Below are 24,375 nucleotides of genomic sequence, written 5' to 3' on the forward strand. Positions count from 1 at the left end.
GCGCGCTAGACCCAGCGGAGATCCCTGTCCTCGAGGCCCGGACGGGATCAGAGGTCCGGGAGCCCCCTCCTCAAGCCGGTCCAGAGCCCGAGCTCCAGGGGCCCGTCTCCTAAGAGCAAGCTGAGCAATCAGAAGCGGGTCAGTTCCAGAAGATCAGAGGGTCTAGGAGGCCCCTCCTCTCAAGCGCGGGCGTCGGGTCTCAGGTCGGGTTGCGGGGGGAGCCCCCTCCGCCAAGGCCGAGCAGGTTGGTCGGAAGCCGGGCGCCCTCCCTGGTCCGCTGAGGCGTGCAGGTCAGGCAACTGGAGAGCCACCCTGCACGCCCGACTGTCCGACCCGGCCCGGCCGCGGGGTCCCCGGCAGGGGGCGGCCTCGCTCCGTGCCGCCCGCTCCTCCCGCAGCTGCCGCCGCCCCGGCTGCCGCTCCTCCCCCGGCCCCGCCTCCCTGGCCCCCGCGCCGCCCGCCTGTCCGCCGGTCTCTGCAAGGCCGTCGGTCCGTCCGCCCGCCCTCCCGGCGCTCCTCCGCCCTGGCCCCGCTATCCCGGCCACGCACGTCGCTTCCTCGGTTCCGGCCGCCGCTAGCCCGTTCCCCGCCCCCGGGCCGGCCGCCGCCGCTACTCGAGGCCGGGGATTGGCAGTGCGCGTAGGCCGCGCCGCCGCCGCTGGAGCCGGAATAAAGGGGCGGCCGAGAGAGCAGCCGGTCGCCACTCGCCCCGCGCCTGACCCCGCGGGCGGCCTGGAGCAGGTGAGCGGCGGGGCGCCCGGGGCTGCGTCTGGGGGCCACTCCCGCGCCCGCCGCACCCCTTCCCCAGCCGGCCCGCCCGCCACCACCACCACCTCCCCCCCCCTCCACCTCCGGCCCGACCTGGCGGCCTCCTGAGCTCTGGGGCGGCCCCAGGCCAGCCGGGGCGCGTAGCTACTAACCGGGCCCAGCCTGCGGCTCTGGGGCCTTCCTCGGGCCCAATCGCCCGCGGGGCCGGCGCTCCGGCCCGTAGCGGCCTGGCCGTTCCTGGTGAGGGCTGACAGGAGGCAACCCAGCCAGGCTGGCGGGCAGTGCCGGCGGGGAGGTGATCGCCTTTCATTCGGGTTCCCAGGGAGGAGGAAGGGCTGGCGTGGGGCGCAGGGGGGGGGCCTCCCTTTGCCTCCGTTACCCTGGTCTCTCCTCTTTGCGGAATGATCAGAGAGGCCTCCGGGTCGCACCTTCCTGGAAGTGGGCAGGGGTGGGCAGCTGAGCTGGGGGCCCAGGATCCGGGACCCTGGTTCTGGCAGCCATTCATACCGGAAAAAAAAAAAAAAATTCATCTGGGTTGGCTCATCCGGACCTAGACTGCGCTCAGAGTAGCCCCTCTTCCCTCTTTCCTGGGGAGGCTTCCTACCTGCTTGTTCATGCAACCTGCTGATTCCACTACGAGCAGCGGCTCCTTTCCTTCATTCCTTCCCGGAAGATGCTGTGGGTGACAGTTTTTCGCCTGACTCTCAGGTTTCTTTGGCAGAACAGTTAGAGGCAGGGCTGGCCTGTGAAGGCATCCCCTTTTTTTCTCCTCTTTCCCTCAGGAGAAAACTTAGAAACTTTTCAATGTTTGAGGCAGAGGAACTGGAAACCTGAAAGTGGGTTGCATGTAATTCTAAAAGTTCCTCCCTCTCGCTCTCATTACCTTCTGCTGCCACAAAGTGGTGAGTTAGAGATTTGCCTGGGCTGGGTGGTCTTTCCCTTCCATGGATTACCCAAAATGTTAGAGACTTGGAGCAAGGGAATGGGGTTGCCTCTGGAAAGGTTGTCTTTTCCAGGTGGTCCTGGGAAGAGGAGAAATGCTCTGTGCTTAGGATGTTACTTCCCACATTGCCGAGGCAAACTCCTGATTGCCCACTTTTTCCTGCGGGCCTTGGCACTGTCAGATTCAGAGGATTTAGGAGTTTTGGGTGCTCTGGGAGTTAACTGGAGCCCGGATGTTCTGTGGAGCCCTCCAGGCTGGGTGGGTCTATGGACCTATCATCGGTACCCCATCATACATTGGCTCAGGTCTCCGCAAGGCCATCCTAACAGTTGGGTGGAGGAAGAACAGGCACGTGGTCAGGAAAGAGGGCCTAGGGGTTAGTTGAGAGGGATGTGGGTCATCCCCTCACAAAATCAGTTTTTTGAGATGGTCCTCGGTTCCTGTAGTTGTTTTAAATATTGGCTGCCTGAGGCCGTTTGCTCTTAGGCCCTCAGGTCTGGGAGGTCTGGTTCTCGGTCTCAGCAGGCTGTTACCCTGAGCAGGGATGTCCTGGGTTGAGATTCAGGGCAGCGGGGGGAAGGGAGCTCGAAGGCCTTGGGGTGTCCTCCACCAGTGCCTCTCTGCTTTTATGTAATAACGTATTGGGCTTCCAAGTAAGAATTTTATTTGCAAAATAAGTTACGCTGCTGAAATCGGTTTGGACACCATGGGCCTCCCTCTTCCTTTGGAGCATGAGCAGAATTTATGACTTCTTTGTATTATGGCAGATCATGCCAGACCCTTATCTGTGAGACAGCTGGCTACAGAGGGCTGGCAGTAGGCTGGGGAGCCGGGAGGCTGTCTTTGCTGGAGGGGCTGAGCCACCAGCAGACTTCTTTGGTCGTGTGTGAAGAGAGCGGGTCTTCCAGCCCTGAGCCCCTCTCTCTTCCCTGATGTGGCAGCTGTGTGGCGAGTGTGGGCAGAACGGGGAGAGGGGCCCAGGGACCAGCCACGGATCTCGGCGTCAAGCTGACCGTTTTTCTCTTCCCTCCAGAACCAGTCATCGGGGAAGGCAGAGCCCCTCTGGCCTCGCCACCCACCCCACCCCCCGCCCGGGCACTCTGCCCTCGAGAGCCCCGCCTCCGGTAGGCAGAGCCTGGCAGTTCGTCTTGGTTAATGCCGCCAGCCGTCTGACCAGTACCCCTTGTGTGCCTCGTCTGAGGTTTTTGTCCATCCCTGATCCTGGGCAGCTTCTCTCTGGGCTGGATCACCTTCGGCGGGAAACTGAAGCCCTTACTCTCCAAGCCCTGTTTCGTCTTCCCAAGCATGTCAGAAAGCTGGCAGCAGCCCCCGCAGACGCAGCCCCAGCAGCCACCGCCGCCGCAGCCCCAGCACCACGCCGAGCCACCACCCGCCCTGGCCGAGCACGCGCTGCCCCCGGGCTCGGCTGAGAACCCCCTGGGCTGTGCCGTCTACGGCATCCTCCTGCAGCCGGACCCCGGCCTCCAGCCCCCGCAGCACGCACCCCTGCAGGCAGCCGGCGAGCCGGGCCCCAAGTGTGGCGTGTGTGGTCACGACCTGGCGCACCTGTCCAGCCCGCACGAGCACCAGTGCCTGGCGGGCCACGACCGCTCCTTCCAGTGCACGCAGTGTCTCAAGATCTTCCATCAGGCCACAGACCTGCTGGAACACCAGTGTGTGCAGGCCGAACAGAAGCCTTTCGTCTGCGGTGTCTGCAAGATGGGCTTCTCGCTGCTCACCTCGCTGGCGCAGCACCACAGTGCGCACAGCGGCGCCAGCGGCCTGGTGAAATGTTCCATCTGTGAGAAGACCTACAAGCCGGCTGAGGCGGCCGAGCCGGCGGCCACCGCCGCCGCCGCCGCCGCCGCGGCCACCTCCCTGCCCCCGGCCCCCGCGCCGCCGCCTCCGCCACCACCGCCGCCGCCGCCGCCGCCGCCGGCCGTGGCCCCCGCGGAGCAGGCCGACAAGCCTTACAGCTGCCCCATCTGCCAGAAGCCCTTCAAGCACCTGTCGGAGCTGTCGCGGCACGAGCGCATCCACACCGGGGAGAAGCCGTACAAGTGCACGCTGTGTGACAAGAGCTTCAGCCAGTCCTCGCACCTGGTGCACCACAAGCGCACGCACAGCTCCGAGCGGCCGTACAAGTGCGCCGTCTGCGAGAAGACCTTCAAGCACCGCTCGCACCTGGTGCGCCACATGTATGCGCACTCGGGCGAGCACCACCTCTTCCGCTGCAACGTGTGCGAGCTGCACTTCAAGGAGTCCTCGGAGCTGCTGCAGCACCCGTGCACACCGAGCGGGGAGCGGCCGTTCCGCTGCGGCGAGTGCCAGAAGGCCTTCAAGCGCCCGTCGGACCTGCGGCAGCACGAGCGCACGCACAGCGCCGAGCGGCCCTTCAAGTGCGACCTGTGCCCCATGGGCTTCAAGCAGCAATACGCGCTCATGCGGCACCGGCGCACGCACAAGCCCGAGGAGCCCTTCAAGTGCGGCCTCTGCGAGAAGGGCTTCGGGCAGCCCAGCCACCTGCTCTACCACCAGCACGTGCACACCCTCGAGACCCTCTTCAAGTGCCCCGTGTGCCAGAAGGGCTTCGACCAGTCGGCCGAGCTGCTGCGGCACAAGTGCCTGCCGGGCGCCGCCGAGCGGCCCTTCAAGTGCCCCGTGTGCACCAAGGCCTACAAGCGGGCGTCGGCCCTGCAGAAGCACCAGCTGGCGCACTGCTCCGCCGCCGAGAAGCCCCTGCGCTGCACCCTGTGTGAGCGCCGCTTCTTCTCGTCCTCGGAGTTCGTGCAGCACCGCTGCGACCCGGCGCGCGAGAAGCCGCTCAAGTGCCCGGACTGCGAGAAGCGCTTCAAGTACGCGTCAGACCTGCAGCGGCACCGGCGGGTGCACACGGGCGAGAAGCCCTACAAGTGCCCCAGCTGTGACAAGGCCTTCAAGCAGCGCGAGCATCTCAACAAGCACCAGGGGGTGCACGCCCGCGAGCAGCAGTTCAAGTGCGTGTGGTGCGGCGAGCGCTTCCTGGACGTGGCCCTGCTGCAGGAGCACAGCGCCCAGCACAGCGCCGCCGCGGCCGCCGCCGAGGGCGCCTACCAGGTGGCCGCCTGCCTGCCCTGAGTGCGGCCCTGAGTGCAGCCCTGAGTGCGCACCTCCGAGCGGTCCCCACCGGGCCCGGCCCGCGCGCGGCCAACTGGGCCCTCCCCCCACCCCCCCGCCGCCCGGCTGGGTGGTCTGAGGACCGAGGGCGCCCGCGTAGCCGTGGTGGGGGGGAGGGGAAGTGGGGGTGCCTGGCGCTCCTGGTACCGGCCTGGAGGGAGGGGGTGGGGGGAGCCAGATTGCTGTGGCTGGCCCTGATCCCACAAACCTCTTTTCCATTATAGGATTCCTTTACTTGAGAGCCATCAGCCTCCCTTGTCTCTGGGGCCCTGGAACCAGGCTGGAAGTCAAGTGGCCTCCCTCGACCCCAAGGAGGGATTGGTGCCAGCCCTACCTTCCCAAACTTTTCAGCCTAATTAGAAACCAGATTGGTTAGGAAAGAGGATGGTCATGGTCGGGCCTGGGAGAAGGGCTGGATCCCATAGGTGGGCCGGATGTAGGGCATCCTCCTTCAGGTCGCCGTTTGAGGGAGCAGGCCAGCTTTGTGATGTAGTCCTGGGGACCAGGAGGGCAGTCGGTGAGGCTGAGCCGCAGGCCTCTCTGCTCCAGCTGGGGCCGGTGTGGCCTCCCGGGTTCCGCCAGGGAGACATACAGGACGGCTGCACATCTGTGAGCTGGGTGTGCCTGCAGAGAACCGGCCCAGCTAGAAGGGAGGAGGCAGAGAAGCTCTCGTGTGACACACTCAGCCAGGGACAGTGCCCTCCACAGGGAAGGGAGGAAAGGCAGCTTTTGTACTGAGGGGTAATCCTGCTGTTCGGAAAGTGCCCCTCCTACCTTTGCAGCATGGTTCCAAGCTCTGGGAATGTGTTCTCGGCCAGACCGAACTACTGATGAGAAAGAAGGGGATTGTTAGACCACCTTGGTGCCTGGGAGGAAGCAGGGCCAAGTCCACGGTCTTACCAGTGGATGCAAACAAGTGTCCTCCCCCTTGAATGTGTGAACCAAAGTGTCAAGGGCGCGACTCCAAACAGCTTGCCCCAGCTCTCCTTCTGGGCCAAGACCGGGCCTGGGCACCCAGGGTGGGGGTGGGGGTGGGGGTGTTAAAGGACTCTGACTCCACAGTGCTCTCCCAGCCCCTGGGAACCTTCCCTGTCAGTCTGGCTCCTGGCCTGGACCCCGGGGTCTTGCGCTGCCAAGATGGCCTGGACATTATCCAGTGACTTCCAAGGCTAGAGATCGTCTCTGAGGTCCTCCTCGGGTCCCTGTAGGTCTCTGCCTGCCCACCGGGGCTCATGGAGTCAAGGGTGTCCAGGGCAATAGGGAGCAGGCCAGGGCAGAGGGTTGTTAAGGGAGCTGGTAGGTGCCTGGAGTTGACTGAGATCACTCGCCAGTGGGGGCCCTCCTGGGGAAGCCCGAAGGACCTTTATTATCAAAATGATTCTTGTGGACCCAGCTGTGCCCCTGCCCTGCCCTCTTCCAGCCTTCCTTAGGCGTGGGTCTGGAAAGACTAATCAGTGCTTGCACCAAGGGCCCAGAGGAGCAGGGAGGGCCTTGTCTCGCTCCCACCTCGGGAAGGCTGAACAGCCCACATCCGCCTCCTCCTCTATGGGACCCGGCTCCCTTCCTGTGCTTGCAGAGAGGGGCCGGTCCTTCCCCTCGGTGCTGGCTCTCAGTCACAATGCCTCAAAAGACATGGAACCCAGGCCGACAACAGGCCCAACTGCAAATTTTTCCCTTTCCTTTTGCTTTCTAAAAGCAGTTGTTATACTGTTCATAACATTGTATAGTTTAATTTCATGTCATTTTGGATCTTATATAAAAATGTGAAAATTTGGATTTTTAAAAAGAATGACTCCATTTTAGATAGCCCCTTTTGATGTTAATATATAGTGAGTCCAATGTATGCTTTAGAAGTAAAGACATTGACCATCACAGACCAAAGCTCTGCTTGTTCTGGTCATTCTTCCCCTGGGGGATGATGGGGCATGGAGGGAGAGACAGAGGGGTACAGGCTCTGGTGGCAGGCTTGGGATCAGGACGTGAGGCTGGGTTCAAATCCCAAGTTTTGAATGTTCTGGTCATGTGACTTTGGGCAAGTCACTCAACCTCTTTGGGACTCAGTTGCCTCCCTTGCCTTGCTTAGTGGCTGTGAGGATTCATGACGTTCTGTATGGAGGCCCGGGGCTTGGGGGGAAAGCTGTGAAGGTGCTGACAGTCCTCGGGGCCCCAGGGGATAGGCTTGCGGTCTCCTGCCCTGCTGGAGTTCTCACTGCAGCCCCGGCGGGAGGGAGCTGGGCTGGGAGGGACACGCAGCTTGTGGATGGTGAGAAACCGCAGCCCGGCCTGGTAAGCATGAGTGCTTACTCCGCCCCCGTGGGAAACCAGGGCTTGCCCGGAGCAGCAGTGGCCCCAGCCAGGTGCCCTGCCCCAGAGGGCTGCCTGCTCTCAGCCCACTTGTACTCACCCCTTCCCGTCGCCATCCATCTGCGTGTCCAGCCAGCCACCTCCCTCCTTGGCCTTCCAACCCACCTTTCTGTTCCCTGCCCCAGGCCCCCAGTGGGCCAGCTGTGACTCAGGCTCCTTCCATTTTCTCGAAGGCAGGGGCGCAGGCGGGGAGAGGGAGAAACAGCCTCCCCAGGCCAGGGGAGGGTGGTCAGCACCTTGCCCCGGAGGTGGGGGTAGGGAGGGTAGAAAGTCAAGAGGACAAGGAGCTGCCCATGCCACAGGGGGGCTCAAAACTGGGTGCAGACAGCTAGTGGAAAGGCTAAGGGGGACTGACTTCCTCTGTGTGTGCCCCTGGGAGGACCTCCCTTGAGGAGCCGTGTGGTCCCTTCCTGCAGGTGTCCACTTGCCAGCCGGAGGACGCCCAGGGCCCCTCGTGTCCGTGCCAGGCTTCGATCCTGCCTTCCTTGCTAGCTGAGTGACCTTAGGCAAAACCCACACACCTTGCAGAGACTCCTGGAAAGCACTGGCGTGTGTTTGGTGCTTTCTAGCTTCAGGTTGCCCTTCCCGAATGTTCGATGGTCTTCGTGTGCATGGGGCAGGAGGAGCCCCGGCGGGGCTGAGCTCACACGGAGCCTACAGTGACATGCTTTCGCTCTGTCTCCATCCTCTCCTCTTACAAAGCTCCCACCTGGCCCTCTGCCTCTGGGCTCCAGCCTGCGCCCCAACCAGGGCAGTGAGTGGAGCCTGGATGTTCAGGTTCAAGTCCTAGCCTTTTGATAAAAAGTGACCCCAGGCACTTGTTATCTGCCCCTCTTGGGGGCCTCAGTTCCCCATCTGAAGCAGAGGTCTTGACCCTGATCTCTAAGGGCCCTTAGAGACCTGACGCTCTGATTCTGGGAGGGTGACAGGATCAACCTGTGTCTTCTTCCTCTCCCTGCCTCCGCTGGCCTCCAGCCTGTGGTCTTCCTGTGTCAGTCTGGCTTCAGCTGTAAGCGACAGAAGTGGCGAAGACTGGCTTGAGCGGCTGACCACACCGCCCACCCACCCGCCCAGGAGCCCCCACAACCTCCTGCGTCCCACGGCTGATGTGAGTCTCCCTCTTGTAGAGCAGAGCATTTTCACCAGGGGACTTGGGACGCTGTGACGCGGGGCGTAAAAGGAGGTAGTATTCTACCTCCTTTAGTCTTTGGGGAATCGTGCTTTGCCCCAACCACTGACACGTAGGAAGAAGGTGGTACCTTGGGGTGAGCCGTGACATCGGGACGACAACCAGAGCTGGGGAGGATCAAGAGACAGAGGAGGACAGAAGCTTCCCGCTTCGGAGCTGGTAATTCGGGAGGGTGAGGGCACAGTGCAATGGTCTTTGTGGAGGGTTGGGCACGTCGTGGCCACTCGGGAGAGCAGAACAGTCGGAGGTCAGAGGCCAGAGGGGGCTGCCCTAACACTTCCCTCTGAATGTCGGGGCTCTCCCCACCCCCACCCCGACACCCCATTCATAAGCCCTGTTGCCTCCACCCGCTGGTCAGAGCCTCCTACCAGGAGGGCAGGGCAGGGCAGACATGAGTAGTATTCCCTTTGGGCTGACGCTTGAGAAGTCCTGGGGCTGCCCAAGGCCACGCATTTGGTGGTGAAGGAGGCCTGGAATCGTGGGGGCTGGCCTGGTGGGGAGCACACAGAGGGGATGGGTCAGCCCTGGGCTCTGAACCTCCCAGGCCCCCAGCTCCGGCCACTGAGGCCTGGGGCTCTGGTTCCAACCCACTTTTGGTGGGCCAGGAAGCTGGGCACAATGGCTGGGCCCGGTGCCGGCGCCCGGTCCGGCCAGGGGGCGGGAAAGCCCTTCACCAGCTGGCAGAGGGGGCGGCCAGCCCTCCGGTGGGCCCTCGACTCCTTGAGGGATTAAAGCCGCCGGGCTCTGTGTCCCCATCTGCGCAGAGGCGGCTCCGGGAAGAGCCGAGACCTCCTCAGACGCCTCTGTGGAAGTTTTCTGTCTCCAGTCCTCCATCCTGACCTCCCGCCTCCCTACCTCATTCCCTCCTCCCGAGCAGGCCTCAGTCAGGCCCCCCGGCTGCTCCAGCCTTGGACGTTGGCCCCGGGGCCTCCCAGGCTGGGCCAGGCTGGCCTGTGATAAGCTCCACATCCCATCCTCAAACGGGGGATTTCTTTGTTCCTTGAAGGTCATGCCTCCAGGAAAAGTCTTGGCTGCTATTGATTGTCACAAATCTACAAAGATTCCAGGCCCGGAATGCCCAGTCCTCCTCAGGTCCCTGAAAAGGAGGTCAACGGGAGGGGTGGGAATAGGGGGTCCCCACGGGGGTCTCCCTCTTCCCTGTGTGTGCTTCCCCAACCTAGGTCTGCATTCCTGCCTTTGTTCATCCACGAGCTGGTGCTGCGGGGCATGCAGCTAAAACTTTAGAGGAGAGAGGTTTGAGGTTTTCGTGTATCAAAAGGTAAGGTCGGAAATGTCAAAGCTTCTGATTTTTAGCACAAAAGTTTACATGTGAGTCCTCCCTGACCCTCACCTCACCCCTGATCCATCCCCATTGCCAGCCCCAGGCCCTGGGTGAGGATGTATTTGGTGTGTTACTTTGTCATGAACACAACTGTTACTTTGTAGTAGTTGTTTCATTTAGTCTAGATCTGTGTGTGGGTTCTGGGCGGCCCCAGGCCCCATTCCTGAGCCCCTGTGTTCACTCAGAGAGGTAAAGGGAGCCTCCAAGTGCAGTATTTCCTTAGAGCCAACTGTGGGCCAGAGGCTAGGAGTTTGTTCTGTAGTATCGGGGAAGATTGGGGGTGGGGGTGGGGGTGGGTGGGGAGGGAGCACTTGAGAGAGGCCTGCCTGGGAGAAATGGTGGGATTTGGGTTGGAAGTGATGGGAAAGGCATTTTAGGGGGGAGGAAGGCTTTGAACAAAGGTGAGGAGGCAGACAAGAGCCTGGGTGTTCAGAATAGCAAGGAGGCTGGTGGGGAGAATTGTGCGGGGCAATGCATTGAGGCCCAGGGCCAGGGATGTGGATTGGGGGACCGACCAGGAAGACCTGTGGGTGAGGCCGTGGAGGCTGGACTGTCCCCAAGGTAGTGGCCATAGGGAGGATTTCTAATGATCTATTTATGATGAGTAAAGAGTCCCCTGAGGCTGAGGAGACTTTGAGGCCAGGAGACAGTGGCCCAGGCTAGGTGGGAGTAGGGCTTCTTCCCATCTCTTGGCCTCTGTGTAGAATTATCAGATGTCCCCACCCCCAGGAAGCCCCCTCTGGTTTCCTCCCCACTCTTGGCTTGTATCTCTCTCATGGCAGGAAGGCAGTGGCATGTGGTGGCTACTCAAGCTCAAGGGTCAGGTAGGCTGGCTTCAAGTCCCAGCTCTGCCAATCACCAGCAGTGTGACCTTGGGCCAGGCACTTAACCTCCATTTCATCACCCATGAAATGGGCCTAAAATCACCCACCTCATGGTGTCTGAGAAGTGTTTAATACATTATCTTACGCTTAAAAAATAGAAAGTGGTAGGGTGCCTGGCTGTCTCAGTTGGAAGAGCATGGGACTCTTGATTTTGGGGTCCTGAGTTTGAGGCCCGTGTTGGGCATAGAGATTAATTAAAAATAAATTATTTAATTAAAAAAAAAGAAAGTACATACTGAATCAGGCTTGTTAATGCTCATCCACTCTGCATTTGCTTTATTCTTGGATACACATTTTTAGGTCTACGGAGTCAGGATTCAGTGTACAATTGGTGAGCAAGAACCTAATTACATTGCTGGTGTGGGTTACCGTACCTTTCAGTGTCTTGGGCTTGAGGAATGTGGTCTAGGTGTGCCCACATTCTCACCTTCTGCTTTCAAGTTTGAATCAGCTGGGCCTGCCTTCCTCCTCCTGTACGGGGAGCACCTCCCAGGAAGGGAGGGCGTCTGGTCTGTGTCCTTCCTGCACCCAGCATGGGGCCGGGTAAGCCTCAAATGTCTGCTGGGCCAAATTCCCGGAGGGCCTTGCCCAGTCATTCAGCGTCAGGGAAGCAGGGCCAGGAAAAAAAAACCCAGGCACTTGATTCCCTCTGGTACATTGAGGCATGCTCTCGGGCTGTCCCAGGCCCACACAGGCCAGGACTCGACTCCAGCATCCCTGCTGTGAAGGGAGCCTTGGGCAGATATATCCCTTCTCTGAGCTGTCATGTTGGAGGAGGCACTCAGGTTTGCAGGATGTGGCTCTGATACCCCAAGAGGTTCTGCCAGGGACTTCCTGAGGTTCAAGCAAGGTGGACTGCCCGCTGGGCTTGGAGGAAAGCGTTTCTTCCTGCATGAAATGGCAGGAAGCTGGATACCTTCTCGATAGGCCCCCAAGGAAGAAGGGGCTCCATGATCTGTTTACCACTCCCCATCTGCTCCTCCCCATGCTCCTGCTCTATTGTCAGCAGAACCCCACCCTTGAGGACAGAGAGACAGACACCATGGTCCCTCACCTCCGTATTAGGATAGTAACCATCACCTCCACCCCTAAAAGAAATTAAAGTCAGCCTAGAGTCTGTAAGGCAGGCTCTGTCTGCATTATCAGATGACAACGATAAAGCTGTCTCCTTGTTTTCTTTTTTTTAACCAAGATTGAACAAAAGACCTCCCATTCTGGGAAATAATTTATTCTACGACATTGAGCGCAAACTATGTGAACACTGTGTCAAGTGCTGGGACTTGCTTTGAGTCCTGAGTTCTGGGTGTGGCCAAAGTGAACTTCTTCCTGATCTGGGCCTCAGTTTTCCCATCTGTGATATAGGATAGCATTCGTTCTGGTCACTTTTCAGAGTGTTTATGGGATATGGGGCATGGAGGAGATAATAAGTCACATGACGGTGTGTTCTGAATAGTGTAACATAGGGTCCAGAAATAAGAACCTGGTATTATTCTTTAAATTCCTTCCACCTGAGACCTAGCTTGCATGCAGTAAGTGCTCAGTAATTATTAGTGGAAGGGGATAGGGAAACTGTAAGTCAAGGTTTCCTAACCTGTGTGGGCACTGACTCTCCTGAGAATCAGATGAAAACAAGGAGCCTCTCCATGGGAAAATGTGTATGTGGGGGGCACATACAGTTTTGCTCATGATTTCAAAAGTTTCAAGGATCCCTGAGGCCCCAGACCCTAGCTGCAGGGCTCTTGTTCAGATAGTCTTAGAGCTTGGTGGCTATTTATCCTGGTTGGGATCTGTCCTTGCAGACTGACCACAAGTGGGATGCGGGTGGGCTATCTGGAAGGGAGCTGTGCATTGATCCTGGCTCTCCCTAACCATGCCAGAGACAGTCTTCCTTAGCCCGTTGAGTGCGGTTATTCCGGACCTGGCCCAGGAGAGCCCATGGCTATCCCCAGGACATCATGTTTTCCTTTCTGTAGTTTGGTGGACAGATGTGAGGGCTAGTCCTGAAGCTCTGTGGAGGGAGTAGGTGATTCTTGCTCCATGCCCAGAGGCTGCCTTGAGCCTACCAGAGCCTGCCAGATCCAGGGAAGCCCCCAGAGTATACTGGTATGGTAAAAGCTTCTGAGAGCAGTATCTAAAATTCCTTTCAAACCTCCTCTTTTCTCTTTAGGGCCCGAGTTCAAAGTCTGAGGTGGAGGGGGCCTGGTTGTGGGTCTGCGAGCAGGGGACAGGGGCACAGGGAAAACCCAATTCCCAGGCTAACTCTGCACCTCACCCCCGGCTGAGCCTTGGGGCTTAGACCCTGACTCTTCACCTGGGGTCACGAAACATCTTTCTCCAGCACCCCCCCCACTCCTCCAGGAGTTGGTGGGGGGCAGGTAAAGGTAAGAGCATCATCCTGAGGTACTGACCTCTCTCCCAATCCCTGCAACAGAGAGAGAGAGAGAGAGAGAGAGAGAGAGAGAGAGAGAAACCTGGTTTATTATTATTAGATTTATTTCCAGTCAGGCCGAACTCATAGGGAAATGAGTGGTGCCACCATATACCCTCTGTCCTGCTGGAGAACCTGAGTGGCATAGTCCAGCAGCCTGAGGTTCGGCTTCCTTTTCATCGATTAATGCCAGGGGGTCAGATAGTTGACACGACTGTGGAGAGAAACAGGGGTGAGGCAGGGGCTTCCAGGGTGTCCTGGGGAAAATCAAGCTGTCCTTCTATAGGCCTGCCCCCCAAACCCACCTTCCTGTCCTCGAAGCTCTGAAAACACAGCTTCCATCCTATCTCTCTATGGCTCAAGAGCCTTCAGTGGCTCCCTATTTCCTTTCAATGATATATTTTCAGAGACTCTGCTTGACTTTCAGTCCCCCCCTTCCAGTTTGCCTCATCTTTGTTTCTCATTGATCCCCAGTCCTGCCCCGCTTTACTCATTTTTCAAACATTTAGTGCACTTACGCTGGCAGGCATTATACAATAGTATATAATAGTAAAATAGAAAGCTTTCCCCTGTGTGTGGACAGGGTGGGTAAGAGGAGGCAAACTTTCCATCAATTATTATAACGCAGTAGTCTACGTGCTATCAGATAGGGATGCACCTGTGGTGGACCAACCCGAGGGGGTTTGAGCTGGAGGGGAGAGGCTTCAAGGGAGCCTCAGGGAAGACTTCAAGGAGGATGGGACATCTAGGCTGGGCTTTCAAGAGTGAGGAGGAATTTTCCAGGCAGAGAAGGAAGGATCACCTGGGCCCTGAAACAGCACCAGCAAAAGTGTGGCATGCTTGGTTGTGCTGGTGCTTTGGGGGACATCCAGGAGTGTGGTACTGCTGCGGTGGAGGAAAGGGGGCCTGGGAGTTGGGAGAGGGCTGAAAGATGAAGGTGCTTGAATACCTTACATCTTCCTGCTGGAAACAGGAGCCTCAGCCCTTCCCACCTATCCACATCCTGGAAGGCAGACTCTCGGTTCTTGGTTCTTTCCATCAGCCCTTGCTCTCCTCCCTGGTAAGCCCCCCTCCTTTTGGCCTAGTCTGAGCCAAATCGGGTGGGACATGCACTCTGCTCCCCCCATCTCCCAGTAGGCTGCACTTTCGCCTGGCACGGATCTCTCCGGAGGGAAGCAGGTCGGCCCCCTGGATATCACCCAGAGGGTACCAATCCCTTGGCTCGAGGCGGGGTGGACAGGGGTCTGAGAGTTGCCTGAGCCCAGAGGCAGCCAGGATACAGCCCGACGGAGGAGTGGCCGAGTGCGGAGCAGGAGTGGGGTCATTCCCCTACCTGTAGATTGAGCCGAAGTGTCGGAAGGCGTTCCTGCCAAAAAGGGAGGAGGATGGTGAGCCCGAGGTGGGGAATGGTGACCCTCTCCGGGAACCTCACTCCCATCTCGGGAGGCGCCATCCCACCAGAAGGATTACATTCCACCCTGGTCCCACCTAATGCCTCCACTCCGAAAGGTGGGGTTGCCAGGGACTGGACGACAGGATGCTCCGTTTGATTAAACATCTATTCAGTTCGAAACTGCAATTTCCTTGTGGTGTATTGGAACCCAGCAGTTTTCCCGGGTCTCACACTTTCAAGAGTCACTAAAGGTGCTCGGAGGAAAGCGGCCAAGGCTCCATCCTCCCTCCTCCAGGTATGGGGTCCCGAGGTCTGTGGCTTCACTTACAAGGAGTCAAAAGGCAGGGGCTTCTGTCCGTAGCGGTCCAGGCTGAGGTTCTGGTTGAGACAGTACTGGCGCGGGCCAGAGGAATGGGGGATCCGTGAGCCGGGGGGGGGGGGCGGGGGCCACTACCCCCCCCCCCCCCCCCCGCCCCGGCCCGCCACAGCGCTCTCTGCCAGAGATCTTGGCCCTGGGGACCGGGAAACCTTGCTCTGGGTGCCCTCTCCCCACCCCGCTCCCCGTGTTAGCCTCTCCTCCCCGACCCCCTGGTCCCCAGGAACAGGTCAGCGCACAGCCCTCCTTACCCGCCAGTTCTGGGTCACCTCCGGCTTCAAGTACCGCACCGCGTAGCCACTGAAACTCTCGACTGCGGAGAGACCGCCCTTCTCCAGCCCCCAGCCCACCCCGAACAAGCCCCGCCCCCGCCCGTACCTGAGCCCCGCCCCTGGATCGAACCACGCCCACACCCGTTGGGTCAGCCAGTCCCGCCTGCCCCGCCCCGCCAGGACAAGCCCCGCTTCTAGACCCTGCTCCACCCGTCCCAGAACCCGCCCCGCGCTCAGCCTCCGCCCAATGGCTCCCTCGGGCCGGGACCTGGCCCCTGCCCCCACTCCAAGACGAGACCCACGTCTTTGTCCTTCAGCCCATCTCGGTCCTGCCCGCTCTCAGTGCCCCAGCTGCTCCTTGGTTTCCCCGCCGTCCTTGTCGCAGCCCCCCCCCCCCGATGCCCTCCACCCACAGTTGGCGCTCCGGGTCTCTCCCGCCCTAGGGCATCCTCCGGACCCAGTAGACTGACCCCTCTTGCTCGGGCAGGGCAGCTTGAACTCGCCGGCCGAGGACACGAAGCGGGACCAGTCCTCAATGGCGCGTGTGAAGCAGGGCCAGTCGACCCGGTTGATGCCCGGCACGATGGGTACCAGCTTTCCCTCGCGGCACCTGTTGCGGAGTCTCTGGCCGGTCGCCGTGACGTCCTGCCAGGGTGATGTGAGTCAGGGCCTTGTGATAGGTGCAGAAGCCTGGGGGGCCGACCCAGACCATCCTGTAGCCTGGGGCTGACAACTTGGCCCTTCCGACCCAGGCGCTTGGCAGAGAGCCTGAAGCCCCGCAAAGGAGATGGGAAGGGGGCAGGGGCCCAAGCAGGCAGCTGAAGAACCCGAGGTACTTGGGGCTGGGAGCGGGCAGGACCTTCACAACCTCTCCCCTGAGCAAACCCCGGGGCCAGGAGCAAAGGACACTCACCAAGCACTGCAGGGGTTTGTTGGGGACACCCAAAAGTGTGAAGTGGGCGTTGTCAAAGTCATCTGAAGAAGAGATGGAGTGAGGGAGAGGTGGAGAAGAGGTGTCTCCTCCACCAGCCATCATGGGCCCCCTCAGGAGACCTTTCTCCAAAAGTTCCTGGAAATATTTGACAACTTAAAAAAAAAAACAAACCAAGATAAAATCGATTTTTACTTTTACAACAGGATAAACTCCAAGTAGATCAAAGATTTCAATGTAAAAAACACAAAACCATAAAAACCCTAGAGGAAAATATGTAAATTCCCTTATAACCTTGGGGTGGGAAAGGCCATATCAACTCATTCACAATCTGATAGCCATAAAGGGCAGATTGATGACTTTGACTACAAAAAGCAAACTTCTGCTTGGCAAAACTGACAGGAGTCAAAGGGCAAATGGTAAAAAAGTATTTCCACTTATTTTACAGATGAGGTGCAATTTCCCTAGAGAGTTCCTAGAAATCAAGACAAGACAAGAAGAACGAGCCAGCCGTATGCATAGGTAATTCACACACAAACACAAGGAATGCTGATGGTCCCTAAAACATATGAAAAGACACTCAGCCTCATTCACAATAAGATGAATGCATATTCAAACTACATTAAGATGCCAATATTTGCCTATCAGATTGGAAACAATCCAAAAGTTAGTGCAGTTATTGGAAACAGGGCCACTGCTGTAATATTGCCGGAGGGGGTATTAATTGGTTCCAGCCTATGGAGAGCAATTGACATTAACTATCAGAAGTATAAATACACATACCTTCGGACCCTCTGGTCCTACTTCTGGGAATTTATCCCACATTACAGGTGTACAACTGGGAAATGATGTGGGTAAAAGATCTACCCATTTCAGCATTGTTGGGAGCAGAGAATGACGGAGCAGCTCAAGTGTCTGTCATTAAAGGACTCGTTAAATACACTGTGATACATCCTTACTAGGCAGCTACTTAAAATAAATAGAGGCAGTTCTCCATACGAAACCTCCAAGGTGTGCAAGAGTATATGCTCCCTTTTGCTTTAACGCCTAAAACTGAGGCGATTGGAGGCAGAGAAGAAGATACATTCCAGGTCACCACCTTAACCAGGTCATCAAACCTCACATCATGAACAGCAGGATAATGACATTACGTGTCTCCTGCTGAAGCGTTAGGGCAAACATGGCATCCATCCCCTGTGCAAGATTCTGGCCACCAATGTTTTATCTGGCTAACCAAGCCTCTACACCTAGTTTCTAGTTTACAGAAAACAATCGAGGTAAACAACATTGTAAGGAAATACTCAGATTCACAACGTAGGACTATCTACAACATAAGTATTTTGAACTCTAAAAAGCCGATACTAAAATTGGAAATTTTCCAGTTGGAAAATGGAAAGTGGGTGGACTATTTCAGACTAAAACAAGATACATAGCAACCAGTTACAGTGTGCAATCCTAGATTGCAGCCTGGTTCTGGAAGGATTTTAAAACTCTGAGACATCTTTAGGGGTCATTTGGGACATTTCAATATGGACTGAAGAGTAGGTGTTATGGAATTATTGTTAACTTTCCTAGATGTGATCATATAGTATTGTGTCATATGGGAGGTTGTTGTCGCTGGGAACTGTTTGCTGAAGTGTGTGTGAGAGAGTGTGAGTGTGTGTGTGTGTGTGTTTGAGAGAATAATCAAATATGGTAATGGATTAACTGAAGCAGGTGGAAGGCACTGGGTATCCATAGTATTATCCTTTCAACTTTTCTCTATGTTTGAATATCTTCATAACAAAAAGTTGGAGAGCAAAAGAATTTATGTTTGTATTTGCATTAGTAAACAGTGGAAGGATACATTGGAAACTGGCAGGTTACCTGTTAAGTCAGCAGAAGTGGGGGATGGCAGAGGGAGATGTTAAGATCTACATTGTTACAGCATTTGAATTTTGAACCTGTGACTCTATTACTTTTATTAAAGGCTTAAGCTTGCAATAAAAATACATATCTAAATCAAGAGCTGTCCCTAAAAACCTAGATTCCTGGCTTCCAAGAGAACCCAGGAAATTGGGAGAAACGTGCTGAGCCTGCCCACGCATCAGTTAGCCGGAGCCCCGTGGCGGCTGCCCCTTAAAGGGTCAGGTGTGGGGGCCTCCCTCCTCACTGCTTCCCCACCCACCTCGGGCATTTCCCATCTAGGCCCTACAGGGCTCTGCGTGGGGCCTCTGGAAATTTCCATACAGTCTCTGACACCTTCGTCCCACTTGTCACCTGAGCTGGAAACTGGGTATCATTCCAGACTTCCCACTCTTGCCCCTCACCCACACTGGTACCAAATCCTGTTACTTCATCTCCTAAATACCTTCCCAAACCCTCTCCAGTGGCTGAAACAATGTTACTCCTTCCTGAAGACTGTGGTCCTTCCCAGTGTCATACCCGCCCCCCAGCCCCCATCCACCTCTGGTCCCTCTGAGCCATCCTCCACCCCCTCCCCACCCCCAGATGCTCAGACCTCTTTTTCTGCTTCAAGTCTTCAGAGGGTCCCCTTTGCCTCCAAAGTTCCCTGAGCTTAGTGGCAGTGCCCTGGTCCCCAGCCCCAGCTCCTGCTGCTGCCCAACCTTGTCCTTCAGCCCAACCAAACCCCTCGAGTTCCCCCAGCACCTGGGGCAGTTTTTCCCCTCCAGGGCCCTGCACATGCTATCCTCTCTGTTTCCCTCCCTCTGGGGCAGCATCAGGCACAAAGCAAGTGCTTAATACATGTGCTGAAATGAACGTGTATTCATTCATTCATTCATTCATTCATTCACAGGCACCCCCATCTCCACACCCAAGCTTCTCAATTGATGAAGGGCTATTCCTTGGGTGCATGTGGCCCTTTCACCCCAAAGACTCTCCTGTCTACCTCTCATTCATGGGGAGTGTGAGGAGGGTCTTTCTCTTCCTTTTCCACGTGGAGAGCAGATTGGGCAGAAGCTGTCACTGTCGCTTTATGATCACTCCTACTACGCGACATCTGCACACTTCTCTCTCTGTTAGTAACCACCGTTAGGTTATTGTTGGGCATGTACTCTGTGCTAGGCATGACTTTAAGTGCTTCTCTTAGCTTGTTATTTATTTATTTATTTATTTAAATTCAATTAATTAACATAGAGTGTATTATTAGTTTCAGAGGTGGAGTTCAGTGATTCGTGGGCTGTATGTAACATCCCAGTGCTCATCACATCAGGTGCCCTCCTTCATGCCCCTCACCCAGGTCCCCCAGCCCCCCACCTCTCTCCCTCCAGCAACCCTCAGTTTGTTTCCTGTGATTAAGAGTCTCTTACGGTTTGTCTCGCTCTCTGATTTCATCTTGTTTTATTTTTCCCTCCCTTCCCCTATTCTCCCAGCTCGTTTGAATCTCAGCATAATATGAGGCAGGCCCTGTTACCCCATTTCCCTGATAAGGAAGCGGAGGCTGAGACCTGGGCAGGTTCCCACCCCCAACCCCCACCCCCGCCCCCCTCCTGGCTTTTCTCCCCCCTACCCCCACCCCCGCGCCCGCCCCGCAAGGCCCGGAGGGGGCCGGTGGCCAGCGGCAGCCCGGTGGCCAGACCTCTGCGGCAGTAGGTGGTGGACCGGCAGTGCTCGTCGGAAAGGCAGGCCCTGACCGAGTCCATGTCCATGCGGCGCAGGCTGGGCAGGGCTGGGTGGTAGAGCTGCTGCTTCACGCCAGCCAGCTGGTTGCGCGGCGGCTCCAGCGGCAGCAGGATGGCCGGGGACGCGTACGCGTGCGTGGAGCAGTCGTCCCAGGGCACCACGTCGATGGTGCGGGCCATGGCTAGAGGAGCAGAGACACCCCGACCCAACACCCTTCTGTGGGGTGACACAACCTTGGCCGGGGCCGATTTCTCTACTCGTCCAACACTACTACCCAGAGCTGGGGGCTCCCCCTGCGGTGTCAGGGACATTCAGAGTCAACCCGCCCCCACCCCCGTACGCGGGCGCGCACAATGTGTTCAGGGCCCTGACAGGTCAGGACAGGGTGTGTGTGGCTCCGAGCGGTCTAAAAGTGGCCGCATGGGAGTCTGTTCTTAAATCGGGATCGGGAAGCAGCAGGCGCAGGTGGGTTCAGAATTTAGCTCCGTTTGGCTCTGGGTAGCTAATTATGGACTTCTGGCCTTAGCTAAAGTATCTGGCATTTGCTCAAAATTCTACAGGGAGACACAGGCAAGTTTTAGAGAAGGGGCGAGGCATGAGAGATATGAACTCGAACAGCATTGCTGGTCGCTCGGTGCCTCCCTTTAAAGAGTGGCTATTCCCACGGCTTGTCGGTCATTGAAACTTTAGTGAGAATTTGTTGAGTCTACTTCCTTTCTGCGTGACCCCATTAGACGTGCGAGGTGGAGGTGAGTGGGAGGTGCGCAGGAGGAACGAGGACCTTGGACCGTGGAGGAGCAGGGAGAGGGTAAGGGGACTGGGCCTAGGGAAGCTGTCTCAGGGGGTGGGCCTCCCCAGGGAGGACAGGGACGTGGGGCAGGGAGAAGAGGGGAGAAAGGACTCCTTGCTCCTGACCCCCCCAACAGCGGCTACCTGGTCTGCAGGTACACAGGCCTGTGAGGGTTTCCTGCTCTTCTGACGGCTCAGTAGGGAGAAGAGGCAGGGAAATGGACTGGCCCCAGTGCCTTACACAATAGGAGAATAAAGGAACATTCTGCAGAGAGACAACGCCCATTGCCGCCTGATTGTGAGGGCACCCACTCCTCAGCAACCCTAGCAACTGTTGGTTCTGAGGAGAGGAGCCAGCTACCTGGGGTGTTGTGCACTGGCTCCCACTTTTGGCTTTCCTGAAAGTTGCTGTCTCCTGGGCGTTAGCATAAGCCACCCTGGAGGTTGCCATGCCATGGTAAGCCAGGGCATCCTGTGTGATCCTGGGCTAGTCGCTGTCTCTCTCTGGGCCTCAAGGCTCTATGTTAGGCAAGACCCTAGGCCCTGCCATGTAGGGAGACCGTGAGCCGTCCTGCAGACTTGCGAGAAGAGGGCACTACCCTGCCTCCCAGACCTTGGGTCTCCAAGGGTGGCGATTAGCGGTTGGCCAGTGTCCAGGGTCAGCATAAAGGGATCAGGGAGAGCGGTGGCCTCAGCAGGCTAGGGATTAGCAGGTGATATTCTAGCCCTGGGCCCCTGCAGGCCTGCAGCCTCCCTCCCTCCTTCCCAGGAAAGAGAGGTCATGAGTGCCTAAGCCCAGTACCCAAAAGCCCTGGGGCCTGCCCGCCACCCTGGTCACAACCACTGGCATTGGGCCCCATAGGTGAGGCGACCTGGGGAGAGTCTAACTTATATGCCTGTGTTGGAATATGCTCCACAGACACCTGCCCAGGTGCTGAGACTGCTGGGTCCTGGGAGACCTCTTCTGGGAGGGTCATGCAGGATCTGGCTCCCTTGCTGTTCCACCTCCAGGGCTCCAGACAGCCCCCCCAGAGAGTACCCCAAGCCCCACCCCTTAGAGAAAACTCTCCCAGAGTTGTCTCTACTCACGACCCCACCCCCGATTTGTTTTTAAGTCTTTTAAAGTTATAAAATACAACAAAATACAGCAAGTGTGTAAATATATAATGTAACTACTAATTTCTAAGGCGAGAGCCCACATTCTCTTATTCAGGCCAAGACAAGAGGTACTACTTTGCAAAACAGATTAGCAGTTTCATAAAACACAGCACATAAAATTACCACAGAACGCAGCAGTTTTACCCCTAGGAATCTTCCCAAGCATACTGAAAATATATATGTCCACACAAAAGCTGGTGCACAAATGTTCACAGCAGCATGATTTCAAATAGCCGATAGGTGGGAACAACCCAAGTGTCCATTGACTAGTGAGTAGATTCATAGACTGTGATATAACCTCCCCCATGGAACACTCAGGAATTTAAAGGAAACGAAGTCCTGATACGTGGTTCCATGTGGGTGATCCTCAAAAACATTATGCTAAATGAAAGAAATCAGACACAAAAACACTCCCCATGTTGTATGATCCATTATAGAAAATGTCCAGAAAAGGCCCATTTGGGGGGCTGGAGAGCATACTGGTGGCTGTCCGGAGCTGTGGCTGAGGATGGGAGTGATTCCCACCAAGCATGAAGGGTGTCATCGGGGCGATGGCAATGGTCTAAAACTGGGTGGTGCAAATTGCCTAGCTCAGTCACTTTACTAAAAACGGGTGAATTTTATGGCATAGAAATTATACCTCATAAGTTGTTTTTAAAAAATTGGTGCCAGCTAAAGAAAGCAAGAAACAGGGAGGGCTCTGCCAGCCCCTAGAAGCTTCCACATACCCCTTCCCCATCTCAACCCCCTGCAGAGGTAACCGCTTTCTGGCTATAAAACATCACCACGGATTTGCCTGGTCGTTTTACTACGTATGTTTGCAGCCAGAGACAAGACGGGCTAGTTTTGCCCCTTTTGAGCTTTGTCTGTACGGCTCATCGGGGTCTTTTGAGTCTGGCTTCTTTCTCTCCATATATAAGCACATGAGGGTCATCCCAACTGTGTATGGCCAAAGTTTGTTCATTTTCCTCACCCTAGAGCCCCTTCCTCTTCCCCCAGGCCCATCTGACTTTGCCTACTCCCCAGGGGCTCTGCTACCTCCAGGTTGCTCAGCTCAGGGAGCGGGGCATAGGCCAAGTCTCACTCATGCAGGGCCCCGTGTGATCACTCCCCCCGCCCCCAGCACCTCACTCCCCTCACACAGGGACCCAAAGCTGTTATTCTCCCACTGGCCACTCTGTGGCTTGGCCAAGGTGTGTGGTCCCCTGGGTCCCCTGGCAGCTCATGCTGCTCCAACCAGGGCCAAGTGGGGCTCCTCCCCCGGGGCCTAGATCCCTGCTGGCCCCTGGATGGCCTAGGTTGCCGCTGGCTGCCTGCCCATGGAGCTCCTGTCTTCCACCGTCACCTCCCCACCCCTGTTGGGCACCTTCTAATCCCTTGCACACGGCCCGCTGCTGCCAGCTAATCCCCCCTTGTGTCTGAGAGACCAGCAGCCGGTGGCGGGGAGAAGGCAATTCCTGCCTGGTGGTCGGCATCTGAGCAGGTAAGTCAGGATGAAGTGGTGGCTCGGTGGGACTTCTGGTGGGATCCCCATGCTCTCCTTCTAGCAAGACATTTAGGATAGGGCAAGGCTGGAAACCTGGAGCCTCCCTCTCCGCCTGTGGGGCTCAAACCCCAGTGAATCCTCAAGGCAGCTTGTGACATGCAGATTCCCGGTCCCGCAGAGGGTTGAGGGGAGCCTAGAAATCTGTGTTTTCACCACCTGCCCAGAAGATTCTGAAAGGCTGGTGGTCCCAGCACCATAGTGACCCTGGGCTCTCAGCTCCCTCTTCTTGCCTTCGCCTCCCTTATCAATGTGGAATCAGCAGGGATGTGCAAATATATCCATGTGGGAGGAAATGATTGGGTCTGGGGGAAGAAGAAAAATTGGGAATGGGGAAGGCTTCCCTGGTCATTTCCAGAAGGTTCAGAAACACAAACCAGAAGTGCCGCCCACTGGGAAAGGGTCTGCAGGACTGGCCTGCAGAAGCCAACCCTGAGCACATGTCAATACCACGGGGAGATGTGGGACATCTGGAGGTCAGCAGACCTGAGTGTGACTCAGCTTGGCCACTTACCGGCTGTGTGGCGTTGGGCAAGTCTACTGATCTCTCTGTGCCTCTGTTTCCTTAGCTGTACAGTGGTAGCGCTTATCTTCCTGAGGCTGGTGCCCAGTGGGGAGAATGAAGATGAGTGTGATCTGGGGTGGAGGACACTTAGCTCCGTTTGGGCTCATGGGGCTGCCTGGGGCTGGCCTCGTCGGTGGACTCGGCTTTCCTAAACATATGATCTTGGGCTCTCCCAACCTTGGAAATCACTGGGTCTCTGCCCCCACCCCACAGGGAATGGAAGACCCGAGGGGTTCATGTCTGGCTCAGGTTCACCTTTTTGACGCTGAGTCAGAGATCTGATTTCCCACCCGGAGCTCTGCCCCTCACCACAGCCTCTCCCAGGAGAGCTGGGCGGCTGAGGCCCGAGCAGGGACAGAAGTCAGGGCTGTGAGTAGAAGGGCAGGCAGCATGGCCGGGGGCTGTGGGGAGCTGGGCACTGGGGCAGGGATCCTGGGCCTTCTGCCTGTCCTTTTCAGCATGGGGCCAGGGTCCCTGGCAGAGGAGGGACAGAGAGGCCCTCTGTCATGTTGGGCATCACCTCAGAAGGGCCCTTTCGAGGGGGAGAGTTTGCACATATTAACCTGTGTGGCGCCCACTGGGCCGGGCCAACCCGCAAGGGTTTAGTCAGAAGGGCAGAGGCCCCCCAACCCCAGAAGGGAAATGATGCC

The 24,375-nt window shown here is 57.1% G+C and overlaps 3 protein-coding genes across 5 annotated transcripts in view; 2 read left to right on the forward strand and 1 right to left on the reverse strand.

Moving 5' to 3' along the window:
• Positions 1-443: 443 nt before the first annotated feature.
• On the forward strand, positions 444-7,282 carry ZNF319 (zinc finger protein 319). The gene is made up of 2 exons (XM_025889124.2): positions 444-741; positions 2,745-7,282. Exon 2 carries the CDS (start codon positions 3,017-3,019, stop codon positions 4,826-4,828), a length of 1,812 nt encoding a protein of 603 aa, XP_025744909.1. The 5' UTR covers positions 444-741; positions 2,745-3,016; the 3' UTR covers positions 4,829-7,282.
• Positions 7,283-13,117: 5,835 nt separating this feature from the next.
• On the reverse strand, positions 13,118-20,691 carry SPMIP8 (sperm microtubule inner protein 8). Of its 3 annotated transcripts, none has more exons than XM_073880226.1 (8): positions 20,604-20,691; positions 19,627-19,883; positions 16,029-16,201; positions 15,586-15,760; positions 15,095-15,156; positions 14,796-14,860; positions 14,408-14,440; positions 13,118-13,288 (listed from the first exon to the last, which is right to left on the reverse strand). In XM_073880226.1, the coding sequence occupies exons 2-8, from the start codon at positions 19,847-19,849 to the stop codon at positions 13,258-13,260; spliced, it is 762 nt and encodes a 253-aa protein (XP_073736327.1). In that variant the 5' UTR covers positions 19,850-19,883; positions 20,604-20,691; the 3' UTR covers positions 13,118-13,257. The 3 variants fall into 3 exon arrangements, with proteins under 3 accessions (XP_073736327.1, XP_025745059.2, XP_073736326.1); XM_025889274.2 differs by having other exon boundaries at positions 16,029-16,090; positions 19,627-19,851; positions 20,604-20,685; XM_073880225.1 differs by having other exon boundaries at positions 19,627-19,851; positions 20,604-20,685.
• CNGB1 (cyclic nucleotide gated channel subunit beta 1) overlaps positions 15,836-24,375 on the forward strand; it is a 70,059-nt gene continuing 61,519 nt past the window's right edge. Inside the window, exons 1-2 of the mRNA XM_073880227.1 lie at positions 15,836-15,947; positions 16,495-16,568. The gene's annotated coding sequence lies outside the window, so the exon portion shown is untranslated. The remainder of the gene's footprint in view (positions 15,948-16,494; positions 16,569-24,375) is intronic.

The sequence above is a fragment of the Callorhinus ursinus genome, unplaced genomic scaffold, assembly GCF_003265705.2.
Source record: "Callorhinus ursinus isolate GAN/ISIS: 27379988/994484 unplaced genomic scaffold, GSC_fseal_2.0 scaffold37, whole genome shotgun sequence".
Taxonomy (NCBI): domain Eukaryota; kingdom Metazoa; phylum Chordata; class Mammalia; order Carnivora; family Otariidae; genus Callorhinus; species Callorhinus ursinus.